This window comes from Cebus imitator, unplaced genomic scaffold, assembly GCF_001604975.1.
Source record: "Cebus imitator isolate Cc_AM_T3 unplaced genomic scaffold, Cebus_imitator-1.0 Scaffold124, whole genome shotgun sequence".
Lineage (NCBI taxonomy): Eukaryota > Metazoa > Chordata > Mammalia > Primates > Cebidae > Cebus > Cebus imitator.
Window position 1 is genome coordinate 4,052,012 of NW_016107439.1, and position 15,443 is coordinate 4,067,454.

Consider the following 15,443-nt stretch of genomic DNA (forward strand, 5'->3'; position numbering starts at 1 on the left):
ATCTCCTATACTAATATTTTGTCTCCTTTGTAAAGCACCAAGTCCTTGAAGATGGAGACTATTATTCACATGTCTTTGTATCCTACACAACAGCCACTTAACACACTATCTGCACATTAAATACACTCAATGAATTTTTATTTAATCCAGTCCATTTTATATGAGTTTACTATATTGAAGAATAAACTAATTTTATGTCTGAGTTTTTTGTTCATCGGCACCCCATTGTCTCCCCAAAAAAGGAAGACAGGAAGTGGAGTAAATAATCTCAACCATTAGAACAAAGCATTTTGGAAATTCTGCTTGTTGAATTCTCTTAGCTATGTTAGAAGTGAAATAAAACCAATACAGAGTATTTATGGTGGAAATGGCATGATATCAGAGATTTGCTTTAAAGTACGAACTAAAAAAGAAGAGAAGATAGATGTTAACAACATTGGCAAAATGTTGAGAATTGCTGAAACTGGATGAAGGATACGTGAGGGGCCATTATACTCTTTAATTTCATAAGTTTAGAATTTTATATAATAAATGTTTTTTTTTAAAGAATGTAAAACTGTACTTACAAAGTTTCATGTATTTTTCACTCTTTCTTAAAAGTATTTTAGAACTGTTCTTTGTTTGAAGAAGCAAATCAAGGTTTTTCTTAGGACCAAATAGCATATTCAGCCCAATAATTAATATCATTGTCCCTGTTATAAGAGAAAAAAAGAGTATATTATGGTCTGATCCAAAAATCCTTCCAATGTTGTAGTCCAAGAGCTGCAATTTCTTTTAAAGGAACATACCCTGGAAATTCCTGTACCGAGTTAATTTATCTCAGAACCTAAACAATTACTCTAGCAGTGCTTTTGATAACTGGATAAAATCAGGTAGGATTCTAGGAATTGTGCTTTAAGTGAGAGGACCACAGCCTTTTCCTGATGCAGATTTCTTTGCATTTCTTGAGTATTTCCTAGTTGTTAGGTTGCTGAAGGTGTTTGTGACTGACTGTTGATTGGGCAGGGGATGGAGAAGACTTCTGAGCTGCCATAGGGATGCAGTAAGTGCCCTTCCATGCACTAGGTCGAGAAGCAAAATGGAGCATATGTAGGTTCTTAATAAGGCAGTGCTTGCTGCATTCATTCTGTGGTGGGATGTGAGTTCTCTAGGAACAGGGGCCTCACAGAAGGTACATGCCAAAACTCACAGTGTGCCAACAGGGCAGCCAATAAAGTGGAGCTAAATTGGGATACACAACATCCCAATTTAGCTCCACTAGATGTAAAGTTTACTTACTTCATCTAAAACCGTACATACTAAAAATGGAAACAGAGATATACCACAATATGGACATTAAGAAATTTAACAAATTAAGCCGGGCACGGTGGCTCAAGCCTGTAATCCCAGCACTTTGGGAGGCCGGGGCGGTTGGATCACGAGGTCAAGAGATCGAGATCATCCTGGTCAACATGGTGAAACCCCGTCTCTACCAAAAATACAAAACATAGCTGGGCATGGTGGTGCGTGCCTGTAATCCCAGCTACTCAGGAGGTTGAGGCAGGAGAACTGCCTGAACCCAGGAGGCGGAGATTGCGGTGAGCCGAGATTGCGCCATTGCACTCCAGCCTGGGTAACAAGAGTGAAACTCTGTCTCAAAAAAAAAAAAAGAAATTAAGCCTTTTAGAAAATGTCAAGTAAAAGTCAGAAGCCAAGCAAAAACAGCTATATCAAATTTTCCAGGAAATAGCAGGAGAAACCCAGAAAATAAATTTATAACTAAATTCTGATATAATACAGATTCTTTTCAATTCAGTTGTATTAAAAGTTACTCTCAATATTACCAACATTTCTTGGTTTTTATGACCTCATAAAATAACATCACTCATTTTTCTTTAAAGCTCTTAGTTGTGTGAAGCTGTAATTATGCACTGTTTCTACAATCCCATAAGTAGTGAGATGAAACTAAAAAAAAAATTAAAAAAACCTCATCGTTCATAACATTCTAAAGAAACAAACTCATGCATGGAACAGCTCTTACTTTCATTTGTTTTCTTCTCATGGCAGATGCCTAAGCAAGCTGGTATAAGAAAAAAAGCAGGGCATTGGACAAGAAAATAAAGCAGGAGAGAGTACACACACCTGAAAGAAATCAGAAGAAATACAAAGTTTGCAAAGCCAAGGTTATCACAGAGGAAATGCAGTAATGTATTTCTCTCATTAGATGAGAGCTTGAGTATTTACTAGAAATACCAAATTCTCAAAAGTTAATTCAAAAATATTTCACATAATTTTAAACTATGTCTTTCAAACCAGGCTGCCCTGACAGATGTCTAGCTCATGGGGAATAAAAGCACATGGGAAAATGTACAGAGTAGTTGGATGTGTGTCAGGGGTACCAGGGGAACTGCAAGAGAACCCAGGTAGATATAATCCCAGCACCTTGGGAAGCTGAGGCAGGAGAATCACTTAAGCCCAGGAGTTCAACACCAGCCTGGGCAACAAAGTGAGACCCCATCTCTGCAAAAAATAACATAATCAGCCAGGCATGATGGTGTGTTTCTGGAGTCCCAGCTACTTGGGAGAACTCACAGATACAGTGAACTATGATCGTGCCACTGCACTCCAACCAGGGCAACAGAGCAAGACCCTGTCTCAAAGAAAAAAAAAAACCAGAACCCAAATAGAAGCCTTCACTTCTCCTGAGTAGCACTCACACAACTGTAATTTCTTAAGTATTTGTCTCATTTTATATATGGTGTTTCCCTCATTTAACTAAAGCTCCAGGTAGGCAAGGACAGTAGGTGTTTCTACTATTCCACATCTGGGAATGGTAGATAAAGCAGACCAGAAGAGTGAGTGGGTAGGAAAGGGGGCAATGAAGGGAAATTGATTAATGGGTACCATGTACCCTGTTAGGGTGACGGATGCTCTAAAAACCCTGACTTAACCACTATGCAGCCTATGCATGTAACAGAATTGCACTTGTACCCCACTAATTTGTACAGATAAAAAGGGGAAAAATAATCTTTATCACCTGGCACTGTTCCTGAAACAAAAGGTACATGATCATTTTTTTTTCAAAATTTAGACAAATAGTGAAATTTTGATGTTTTAATGAATAAGTGAACCAATGAACAAGAAGTAGATCTCTTATTAACATGTTTTTTCTCATCTTTCAAACATTTTGTGGAAGTATTTGACATGCTACTTAAACTAAAATTACATAAACTAAAATGATTCACAATATTTGATTTGTATATGCCTGGATACAGCAATAATTTTATTATTGCCAGAAACCGACTTTTAAAATATTAAAATTGAGCTAAGTTTATAAAATTATAATTTTTGTACATGAACCAATTTTTAACATATTAAACTGAGCTAAGTTTATGAAATTATAATTTTGGTATGTGAATTCATAAAGACTAAAATGGTAAATATATTTATTCTATGATTTGGGGATTTATCATTTACACTAAGATATATGTATTTTATTGGTAAAAATATGGTAAATTAAAATAATAGAGTCTGGGTGTGGTGGCTCATACCTGTAATCCTAGCACTTTGGGAAGCCAAGACAGGAGGATTGCTTGAGGCCAGGAGTTGAAGACCAGCCTGTGCAACACAGCAAGACCGATGTCTCTACAATTTTTTTTTATTAGTGGGGTGTGGTGGCTCACACATAGTTGGCCCAACTACTTGGGAGGCAGAGGCGGAAGAATCGCTTGAACCCAGGAGCTAAAGCTTGCAGTAAGCTATGATCACATCACTGCACTATAGCCTGGGCAACAGAGTAAGACCTCGTCTTAAAAAAAAATCACAAATAAAATTCATGGGAACCCAAAAAAATCACAATCCCTGTGTATATTTAGGAGCCAACCACTGAAGTGGCAGCATGAGTATCATGATGTTACCTTTTCCTAACACATCTTTTAACACAAATGTAACATTGTTTACACTTTAGTACGGATTGACTCTTTTCACAACTAATTAATTTAAAAGACCTTTACAGTAATAACACTGAAATGTGCTGATAAATTAAGATATTCGTTTTTAATTTATAATTTAGACATCCCTCCAGGTTTTGTCTTTTAATCAAGAGAGTCTATTTTACCAAGAAAGCGAGATCATCCTGTTGATTTCCACCAGTCACATAAGGTGCTAAATCCTGGTCAGTCTGTAAAGATATTTTTGAGAGTTATTTTAATCCGGACCTTTCAAATGTACTTACCCAAAAGCACATCTGATCTTTCTCTAGCGTAGACACCTCCTGGGACAAACTTAAAAGCTGTGCACCAGGCACAGAAAAATATTTCTAGAAGATAAAATATCATGGCAATGGTCATGGTTTTCCCAGGGTTTGTCCCTGAGTTAATTAGGTGTCCAAGTACTTGAGGCCACATGGATGCAGAGAAGACAGCGAAGACACAGCCGGACACAGCAGCTGCCCATGTGTGCAGGTAAAGGAGTCCCATAGCTGAAGCTGCTCCTGTTTGTGAGAGAGAGAAATGAGTCAGACAGAAAAGCAGTCAAGCTTAGAGGATGGCTAACTTACAGCCTTTAGAACCAGAACAGACCTTAGGGGTATACTGATCCAATTTCCAGACAGATGAGAAAAGTAAGGCCTGCCAAGATAACGGTGATTTGCCCAAGGTCACACAGCCAGTTACTGTCTCAACTGGAGGTAGAATGCAGATCTAGTAAGTCTCAGTTCAGTGCTATTTCTTCAGAAAGGCCAGTAGGAGGGAAAAAGGCATTTTTAGGTAACTGCTGTTAAGATCCTAACAGCAATAAAAACTAAAATTATATGTAATACCAAAAATATGTCCATTACATTTAACCAATCAGATACAGGACATTAGAAAACAGGTAGAGTGTGGTTTCTAGAACCCTTCTGTTAAGGGACTTCTAAAGGAATTTCTGTCTATCTAAATGCTACCACCTGTCCTACAAGAGGTACACTGACTTTCCCAGCCACACAGCCCCAAGAGAAGAGACAGCATTCACGGACTCACTGTGTTAGCAATTCTGCAGTCAGTTCATTCATTGACCGACAGCCTGCTAGGTGTCGTGAGCTGTGCATACTGCCTGGTCCACAGCAGGCACTCGGTAAGTGTTTGTTGAGCCAATGCTGAGGTCATATAACCTTCCCCCAATTTCTGTGAAATCAGCTTTGAAATAGCACTACAAGATCCACTCCATCTTGGGACTATCAATATAACCCCTTTCCATAGAAAATATGGCATGTCTGAAACATTCCAATCCATATTGTGTAATCGGAACCTACCCTTCAAGGGTAACTACAGCAGACTCTTCACTACTTGGGCCAAGAATTCCAGAAATGAGTGGGAAGCAGAAAGCGGCCCCAGCCAGCTTCTTAATGCCCCATGGCGGGATAAGTTCATTAATACATTGCATTGCACCATCACAGGGCAAGGCCACCTAACTGTCTATTTCTCCCTGCTTCAAAAAGAACATCTCTCAGATGAGCATGAGAGCTAGATTCCAAGGTCCTCTGCAACCCATAGAGTTTAACTCCATAGAGAGATCTTCAAACGCCTAGATCCTCAATGGAATTTTTTCATTTTTAAAATAAAACAACTGTAATGCCCATTTACTATAGAAATTTTAAAAATATAGAACTGAAAAGAAGCAATTAAGGACTGCCTAAGATGGAGATGACCACAGCCAATACATCTGTTTCTCCTAAGTCATCTTCTATGTGTACACAGAAGTATTTTTACATAAATACAGAGTATTTTTATATAAATGGAATTGTACCACATATTAAAGAGTATATGCTGCTTTTTATGAAACATTATATCGGGAACATTTACTTATGTAAACAATTTTTTTTCTAAAACATTTTAATGTATATATAATACTTTACTGGATAAATACACCACAATATAAGTAAGCATTTTTCTATTGCTGGCCATGTATGAAGCTTCCTATGTCAAGCTTTTAAAACAACAGTGTGATGAACATCTTTTTTTGTCAATGAATCTCTTACCACACTGCCTGTTACTTCCTTAAAACAGATTCCTAGCAATACAACTATTATGTCAAGGGGCATAAGTAAAGTCATGACTTGTGACCAGTTGCTTTCCTGAAAGCAACTTTCAGGAAACCTTATACCCAACTTTCAGGAAACCTAATACTTGTCTTTACTTCCTGCTGAAAACTTGCCAAGTCTCAACACCTTTTAAATCCTGCCAAAATTTATTCATTAATTTACTAAAAATCTTTACCAAATATACATAATACCAAAAAAACCTTTACCGAATTAAGGGCAAAAATGGTATGACATTTTAAATTGCACTTATTTGACTACTAGTGAGGTTGAATTTTTCTTACTTACTGGCTTACAATGACTGTTTTTAAAAGAATGACCCCTAATTTGACATTCTAATCCAAAGATGTTAGAATGATGTTGTTCTCTTCGTCTTACTACAGGGAATTCTGTGGAGGGAATGAAAACAACTCTCAAATTTCCCTTGACTGTTATCATTTTTGTTTCTAGTTTTAAATAGGCTGTATACTTTAAATTTGCCAAAATTGGACTGTTTAAGTAGGTTGTAAATTCAAAATTACAATTCAAATTCTAGAAAAGTGACTTTCTGACCTGTTACCCATTAGTTCCTTTTAGTAAAGGCAAGTGATCCAGTATTATTAGCATTTTACCTCTGCGTCCTTCCAGAGATACCCTATGCATGCAAAGAAATATAGATTTGCATGCATTTCCCATCCTTTTTTTACACTAAGGATAGTACACGATATGCACTGTTAGTCACTTTATCTTTTTCACTTAACTGTATTCCTTAACTGCTTTTGTTTGAGTCCTTCCAATAATCTCCCCCAAATCTGTACAACATCAAAGATATCACGCAGAAGTAATAGTAACTGGCTATTTCAATAACATCTATAATAACTGACATATACATTTTCAATAAATCAAGTTTTCCATACAATAAAATTCTCTGGACACTGTAGAGTACACTGGGATCCTATCAATGTGTTTACTATATTTAGCCTTTTTAAAAAATAGAACTCTGGCTTTACTAATTTAACTGCTATCAAGACTTAAAGCACCTGTATCTTTGCTTATATGAAATTCTTCCGTCGCTGCCATAATTAACTTCATGCTGAGTCTCCAGTTGGGATTGTCAACTTAAACTGTACAATGGGAAAACAGGATTCCTTTGGCTACTGCTTGCTTTATTGTGTGGTTTCCAGAGATGAATCACAGCGAAAAGTGGGCACCGCCTCCAGATAATTAAGCCTGAGCTCCAACTTACTGCAGGTGAGTAAGTGATTAGAAAGGAAGATGAAGCTGGTATATTATGGCTTTGCTTTTCTCTCTTGCAAGCAGCCTTCCAGAAGCCTTAAATCTGCTTCTATTAGACGCTTTAAAGCTACTGTTTAATACTGCAGAGAGACCATAAAACTAGATTAGGTTTGGCTCTCAAGGTTATGACCTTACTTGTCTGAGGAAATAAGTATAAGACTGTAAGTTCACAGCTTTTCTGTTCCTTAACTAACAGTCTATGCCTCTGTGTTCCTCAGTTTTCCAAGGTTAAAATGAAGCTACTGACTACCTGTCCAATCAGCACTTTGCTTATACTTTATGAGAAAAGGCATTATATAAATGCTGAACAAACGCTCAATGCATTTATTTTTCCTTTTCCAAGTTACATGCAGATTAAGAAGCTACTGTATATAGTCAATGCAAACTCAGCATTGACAAAGTTTTCTGGCCCTTTTCCTGAGGAATCTCACAAATAAACTCTCTGATGAGAAGAAAAATTACTCCTATGTACACACAAAGCTCCACAGCCTCCAAATACAACACATATCAGAAAACACACAAGCAAGTACAAACAGCTCAACCAGACTGCAACAGTGTGCTCACACATCTCCAGGAGGAAGAGGACCTGGCCAATCTCGTCAATTTAGTCGTATATCTGGATTACACACACATTTCCACTTAAAGGTGATGGTGCTTATGGTGTACAGAAATTCACCAGTTATGTTATCATCCTAAATCTTCTATTACCCATACAGTCTCTCAAACCCACACACAGCATCTAGTGTACCACTCTGATTCACCTTCTTAATTAACATGTATTAAGAACATCTCGGCTGGGCACAATGGCTCACGCCTGTAATCCCAACACTTTGGGAAGTAGAGGCGGGTGGATCATGAGATCAGGAGTTTGAAGCCAGCTTGGCCAATATGGTGAAACCCCATCGCTACTAAAAACACAAAAATTAGCTGGGCGTGGTGGCATGGGCCTGTAGTCTCAGCAACTCCAGAGGCTGAAGCAGGAGAATCGCTTGAACCCAGGAGGCGGAGGTTGCAGTGAGCCGAGATCGTGCCACTGTACTCCAGCCTGGTGACAGAGTGAGACTCTGTCTCAAAAAAAGAAAAGAAAAGAAAAAAAAAGAACATCTCTCCTCAGAAAAACCAAACATATTATTTGCTATATAATAAAATATTTTTTACTTAGGGTCAGCAAACCTGACTATAATCATTAAATACTGCCTTTTAAGGGAATGGAGGAGGGGTGGCATAATTCTGTTACAGGAAAATAAGGACAATGCTCGCTCCTGTTTACAAAGACTAAGGGAGAGGGAAAGGGCAGCCCAAAACATGATTGCCTTCACTGATACTTCTGGGGTCCTAAAGGGTGGAACTGGGAAGAGATGGGTCAGGTATTTGAGTAAGCAGACATGGAACCCAAAGCTGCGTGGAAGGCTGGGGAGTCCACTGTTACATGTAAAAGAGAAAGGGAAATGAAGCTTCATCATGGAATTCCAAAGGACATTTTTGAAAAACAGAAAAGCAAGAAATCTTAAGGAGTGAAAGGGGTCTGGCAGCTAGTAACATGGCAGTGCACAGCCTTCATCTCCTCAATGAAACCTGCTACTAATGAGAATTACTTAATGGGTTCACTGTATCCGTCAGGTGAGAGATACCCTAAGAGCTCTGACTTGATCACTACCCAATCTATGCATCTACATACTGCTGGTGAGAATGTAAATTAGTCTAACACTTGTGGAAAACAGTGTGGTGATTCCTCAAAACAGAATTACCATTTGACCTAGCAATCCCATTACTGGGTATATACGCAAAGGAATATAAATTGTTCTATCTTAAAAACACATGCACATGTATGTTCACTGCAGCACTATTCACAATAGCAAAGACATGGAATCAACCTAAATGCCCATCAATGGTAAATTGGATAAAGAAAATGTGGTGATATACACCATGGAATACTATGCAGCCATAGAAAAGAATGAGATTATGTCCTTTGCAGGAACATGGATGGAGCTAGAGGCCATTATTCTTAGCAAACTAACACAGAAACAGAAAACCAAATGCTGTATGTTCTCATGATTAAGTGGGAGCTGAATGATGAGAACACATGGACACAAAGAGGGGAACAACAGACACTGGGGTCTACCAGAGGATGGAGGATGGGAGGTGAAAGAGGACCAGGAAAAGTAACGGGTACTAGACTTATTACCTGGATGACAAAATAATCTGTACAACAAACCCCCATGGTACAAGTTTACCTATATAACAAAACTGCACATGTACCCCTGAATTTAAAAGTAATCAATCAATCAATCAATCTCACTTTGTACCCCATAAGTTTATACAAATAAAAAATATTTTAACTAAAAATCAAGAATTTTTATAAATCTGCTACTTACATGTGTGCCTTATTTTTAAGTATTCTTGAGGGTAGGTAGTATTATGACAGCATAGTCTGGAAAAGTGGCACAGCCACAGGAGGAGGGAGAGGGGAAGGTAGGAGGAAGCAGGAACTCAAAGCAGGTAGTCACCAGCGACCTTGGTGACAGCTGCATTATAGTTGCTGCCACTGGTTGCAACAGCCCATTTGGCCACAGTACGGATTTGTATGGCTGTATCTGCTTTCAGCTGAGTTGTGCTTGCAAACAAACTGGGTAACCAAGCTCAGTGATGGTCTAACTGCAGGTAAATTCCACATACCTGTAACCCACCAGATCAAATCAGCACCACGAAACCACGAACAAGCTGGCAGCATCAATCCACTTGCCAAGCACAGCAGTACTGCACCTCTGTGAAAAAGGACATGCTCTAAGACATGTGACGTTAGTAATATTCCATTGTCCCAAATATAAAATAGAAATATACCTCCCACCTCTGGGTACATACAAGAGATAATGTGTGTGAAACAGCCAATGAGATCACAAGAGCCCACTGGGAGCCAATATAATACACATTCGGAACAGAGAATAATAAAAACTCTGACATGAGATCAGTGATATCTACCATCTTATCAGGTAAGCACAGTAACCGAACTTTCTCAGATTCTTAAAGTATAGTCCCTGTTGGTCTATATCACATTTTAAGTGACTCTGCCAAGGACAAAAAGAAAAAGTCATTGGAATGGTTTCTATTTAGTTTGCTTTTATTCCTTTCTTTCCTCTTCCTCAATACTGCTCTTGCCTATAGTCTCTGCATTCCCAAGACTGGTATCAGTTTAATAAATAACTCATAGCTGTGTGCCTTTTAAAACAACCACAGACTATTTTATTCTTTTGTGATTTTGGCAAAAACTTGTAGGAGGAGGAAAAAACATTAACTAAACTTTAGACGGAAACTCAGCAGCAATAACAGCTAAAACATAGGACTCATTTCAGTAGCTGTCACATAAATTAAGCTCAAAAACATAGCATGCACTACAAAGCAGGCACTGTTGTAAGATTCTCCCCCTGCAATGACCATTCATTTAACTCTCATGTGCCTGTAAGGTAAATGCTATTATTATCCCCATTTTACAATGGAGAATACTGGGGGAAAGAGCACATAAGTAACCTGTGTGAGGTCATACACAGTAGCCCACATAGGACTAAGAATCTGAAATGGTCCTCAGGCTCTGGGGTGAGGCCCTTAGCCACTTTACTGCCTGCTCCTACCTGTGTAAGAATGACCCTGAGGCTACAGAAGACCAGATAAGAGAAGAGGCCATGAGGGACAGTGTGGTTCCTTTTCTACTCCCAAATCAACAACAAATATTTTTTAGTGCCCACCATGTGCCAGGCTCTATTGTAGGTGTTTGGGATGCATCAATGAACAACCAACCCTTTCCCCCATAGAGGTCCCATTCTAGTCCAGGAGACATACAATAAACACCATTAATAAATAATGCAGATAGGGCCAGCCCCAGGCACAGTGACTCTACGATAATAGCATTTCGGGAGGGAGAGGCTGGAGGACTGCTTGAGGTCAGGAGTTTGAGACCAGTCTGGATAAAATATTGAGACCCCGTCTTTACAAAAAAAAAGGCCAGGTATAGTGCCATGTGCCTGTGGTCCCAGCTATTCATGACAACAGGAGGCTGAAGCAGGAGGCTCACTTGAGCCCAGGAGTTTGAGGTTACAGTGAGCTACGAGTGTGCCACTGCACTCCAGCCTGCCTGACAGAGCAAGATCCTGTTTCTAATAATAATAATAATGAAGATTATCAGAAGGCAGAAAGTGCTACAGAGCAGTAAGAGTGATGGGGTCACTACTGTTGAGGTGGACTGAGGAGAAGCCAGAACATGTGACTAAGACACAATTTGTCCTCCCTTGTCCTCCCAGGGTCCATGGACGACATGGCTCTTTTGGTTTCCCAAAGCACTGCAGCACCCTCTGAGCCTCCCTCTCACCTTTCTCCCATCAAAACAGACCTATGACCCACTTCCTTAAGCAGAGTCTGGTGAATTTCAGAAAGCAATTCCTACTACAATGAGGGTGGGCGAGGATGCTCTAACCCAACATTTCTCAAGCAGGTTCCGAGAAACACGCCTATTCTGTGAGATGTGAATTGGTGTTCTAAGGAAGAATTCCATGCTCAAATAACTTTGGGACACCTCCAAAAGTCTCTAATAGGCTGATGTGCATTGTGAAGCACAAAGAAAGGAAGACTGACAAAGAAAGGTTGGTATCTCCTAAACCTATCTGATGTAGAAGCATTTTCTTTTTCTTAAAGTAACCATGAACAACTCAAGAAACCAGCATCTCACAGACCACAGTTCAGGAAATGCTGGTCTGGTGAGCTGCATTTCCATCTTCAGTGTCTCACTCTAACACACAGAATCAGGAAATGTCTGAAAAGCAAACCCTCATTTTGCATACATGGGAAAGATTCCCCCTGAAGTTTAGTTGTGAGAAAAACAAGGCCAGGGATGTAACATAATTAGCCCAGAGTTGAATGGTGAGTTTCTCCTGACCACCATTTACCATTAAAGTTCCTCCTTTACTCTGCCACACAACTTATACTTGTTTTCACAGGTAACTTTGGAAACTAAGCTTTAACACATAGGAAAAAACTCTTTCCTTCCACTTGGTCCTTTTGTTCCTTTCTTTCTTCTCTGCCTTTCTCCCAGATATGGAGGAAGATACAGACTCTAAATGAAATAATATGTACACATGTCCTTGTTTAGTACCTGACACAGAGTAAATAATTAATATTCATTCCTTTTCCCATTCCCTGCCCTCAAGGGGCTTAGTGTCTAGACAGGAAGAAATAAATACATTTTTTAAAAATCTGTAATACAGAATAATACGTTTTCTAACAGATACATATGGGTGTGTGTATACACACATATATGATGTGACATGGTAACTGCCCCATAAACTGCATACCTCAACCACACCTCGGCTTTCCGTTGAAACAGCTCTCTGTAACCCAAATGTGACAGGCAAGCAGTCCAAACCCACACCATCTTGGCCCCTGCGACTTGTAATAAGTAACTAAGGTCTGTAATTTCCACCCTACCCAGACAATGCATAAACTAACGCTTATCTTGACTTCTGTAAACCACTTAAGTAACAGTCGGAATGTCCAAAGTCCACTGGCCCTCGGAATGTCCGAAGCCCCTCACCCTCACCCCCACCCAGGAGGTGGTTTACGGGCACAAAAGGTCTTAACACCCTCCTTTCGGGGCCCAGGGTTAGAAAGACACGAGTCCTCTGTAGCCACTGGCAATAAAGACCCTGTAATTTAGCCTAGTCTTTGTCCCAGTGGTAATTTCATGCTTGCTTGGTTACAACAATGACACATATATAAAAATTGATTGATTCAAAGTATTATAGTATATGGCACAAAGGAGGGATTCCCTGTGACAATAAGAGAAGAATTCACAGAGAAAATGTTTGAGCTGGGTTTTGAAAGGTGAGTAGGGCTTGCCAGGACATCAAGGCAGAAAGGGAGGCCTAGGCAGAGTGGGCACTGGAACAGACTGGCACTTCCAGAGAAGCACAAGTGGGTTCAGCTGAAGTGAAGCAGGAGGATGAGATCAGAAAGCATTTGGAAAGGTAAGTAGGGGGGCCAGATCTTGCCTCATATGGGAGAACTGGGGCCAGTATTTTCCCCAAAGTATTGGGAGAGGGAACTCCTGAGAGGTTATAAGTAAAGGAGTGGTGGAATCAGATTTGCATTTTAGAGAGATCATTCTGGAGCCGTGTAGAGAAGATTCCACTAAAGAAAGACAATTAGGAGACAACAGTAATAGCCTGAATGAAAAAATGGTGAAGACTCCACTATGGCAGGTGAGCTTAGGGATAGAGAGGAAGGGATGGATCTGAGAGAAGTAGAACTGATGGAGAAAATGAGGAAGATGGAGAATTCTGGGCGAACTCTTGGTTTCAGGTTTGGATGATGAGGTGGGCAGACAGAGTGGACCTGGGCATGGGGAAGAAGAACATGCGTGGGGGACTGGGAAATACTGCATTCAGATTTGGACCAGCTGAGGTTGACAAGCCTGGGGGATATACCAGATCCCTGCTGGGGAAATATCCAGTAGGCAGCTGCATGCCTCCGATTGTAGGAATCCCAGTTCTCCAAGAGAGAAAAGATATCAGAGGCAGATCTTTTAAGGTTCCTCCAATTTTTTTGCAGGAAAAGATGGAGCCAGTCGCAGGAGAAAAGATATGTCAGGAAGAGTAGAGAAAGGGTTAATAAGGACCAAACACAAGGACCAACACTTGACTCCAGACTACTAACTCCCTGGGTGTCCCATGCTGGAACAAGAAAGTACCAAAAGACACAGAGATCTCCTGGGCTGCCCCCCTTTGCTGAGAATAGAGATCTGTGCCCCAGGCAGCCAACCTAGCCTCCCTCCTCAGGGGACTCTGGTCTCGTCCTACTAAACGCCCATAACTATAACCAGGGTCTGAAGGAAATGGCCAGGGAGCGCTGCTCCTCCCCTGCCACTGAGAATAGTCTTCTGTGCAGGAATTCCTCAGCGCACCCATGTTGGAGCTCTGGGAACCTCTTACTTAGCTGTGCACCAGCATTGGTCCTCCCACATCTACTTTTCAGCAGTCCTTCAGCAGGGGGGAAAAGACCCTACTGGTGCCCTTCTCTCCAGAGCACACAATAATTCCATGCCACATTCTGATATCAAGGGAGCGTGGGTATGAAATATCTGGCTAGCACAGACCTAGCTGTCTGACAAAGGAGGCATGTTTTCCTCCAAGCATAACTGCCAATTTTGTGATTGATCGCTTCCAAACCCAAACTCACCCAAATGGGTTAGGGTCTGGCCCTGGATGGGGATGCCCACTGACTGCCCATCTGGAAACAAGAGAGACTTCTCCAAAAACCCAGTGGGTGAGGAACACAAGGCTACCAAAGGCAGCCCCCGCCAGCAGCCAGTTAGGTCTAGAGGCCATCCCCATGGCTGCCTTGCCAGTCTTCTTTCCCTCGGGTTTACTGCAGTCACCATCTAGAATTTAAAAATACATAAATGAAAAAAGGTCAGTTAGATGGAAATTTGCCCTCTATGCTTAACAGACTTTTAGCAAGGAAGAAATGATATTTGGCTTCAAGAAGCTTACTTCAGAAGAAGAGATGAGACATGCAACTACAATACGAAGCTAAACATGCTGACAGCTATTTAGTGGGAGAGAGGATTCCATGCAGGCCAGATAAGGAATGGCTGAAGGGAGAACAGGCATTTTGAAATTCAACAAGTGAAAATGCAGAAAATTATTTGCTTCATGTGAAGTTAACACTTTGCAGAAAAAGTGAGTGACATGTTCAAGAACAAATGTTGTACAAATCGAACAGAACATTTCCAGTACACAGGCTGCTTCCTCCCAAAGAACAGAGCTCTCATCTAACCCTCTGTGGATGCAGAGTAATATTGGTACATTGACTGGGCAGTCACTGTGTACCAACCCCTCTTCTAAGCCCTGTATATTAACTTTATATTAACTCATTTAATTTTCACAGCAACTTTTTGAGGCAAGCTCTACTATTAATCCTATTTTATAGATTAGAAAACAAGACTGGCCATGGTGGCTCACGTGTGTAATCCCAGCACTTTGGGAGGCCAAGGCGACTTGGTCATCTAAGGTCAGGAGTTTGAAACCAGCCTGGCCAACCTGGTGAAATCCTGTATATACTTAAAAAA

The 15,443-nt window shown here is 40.4% G+C and overlaps 1 protein-coding gene across 1 annotated transcript in view; it reads right to left on the minus strand.

The window, feature by feature from the left end:
- CWH43 (cell wall biogenesis 43 C-terminal homolog) overlaps window positions 1-15,443 on the minus strand; it is a 62,034-nt gene that overhangs the window by 38,931 nt on the left and 7,660 nt on the right. The window contains exons 5-8 of the mRNA XM_017540286.2: window positions 14,552-14,753; window positions 10,007-10,095; window positions 4,214-4,471; window positions 567-692 (exon numbers count right to left, since the gene is read on the minus strand). Of these exons, the coding sequence (XP_017395775.1) occupies window positions 567-692; window positions 4,214-4,471; window positions 10,007-10,095; window positions 14,552-14,753 (675 nt within the window). The remainder of the gene's footprint in view (window positions 1-566; window positions 693-4,213; window positions 4,472-10,006; window positions 10,096-14,551; window positions 14,754-15,443) is intronic.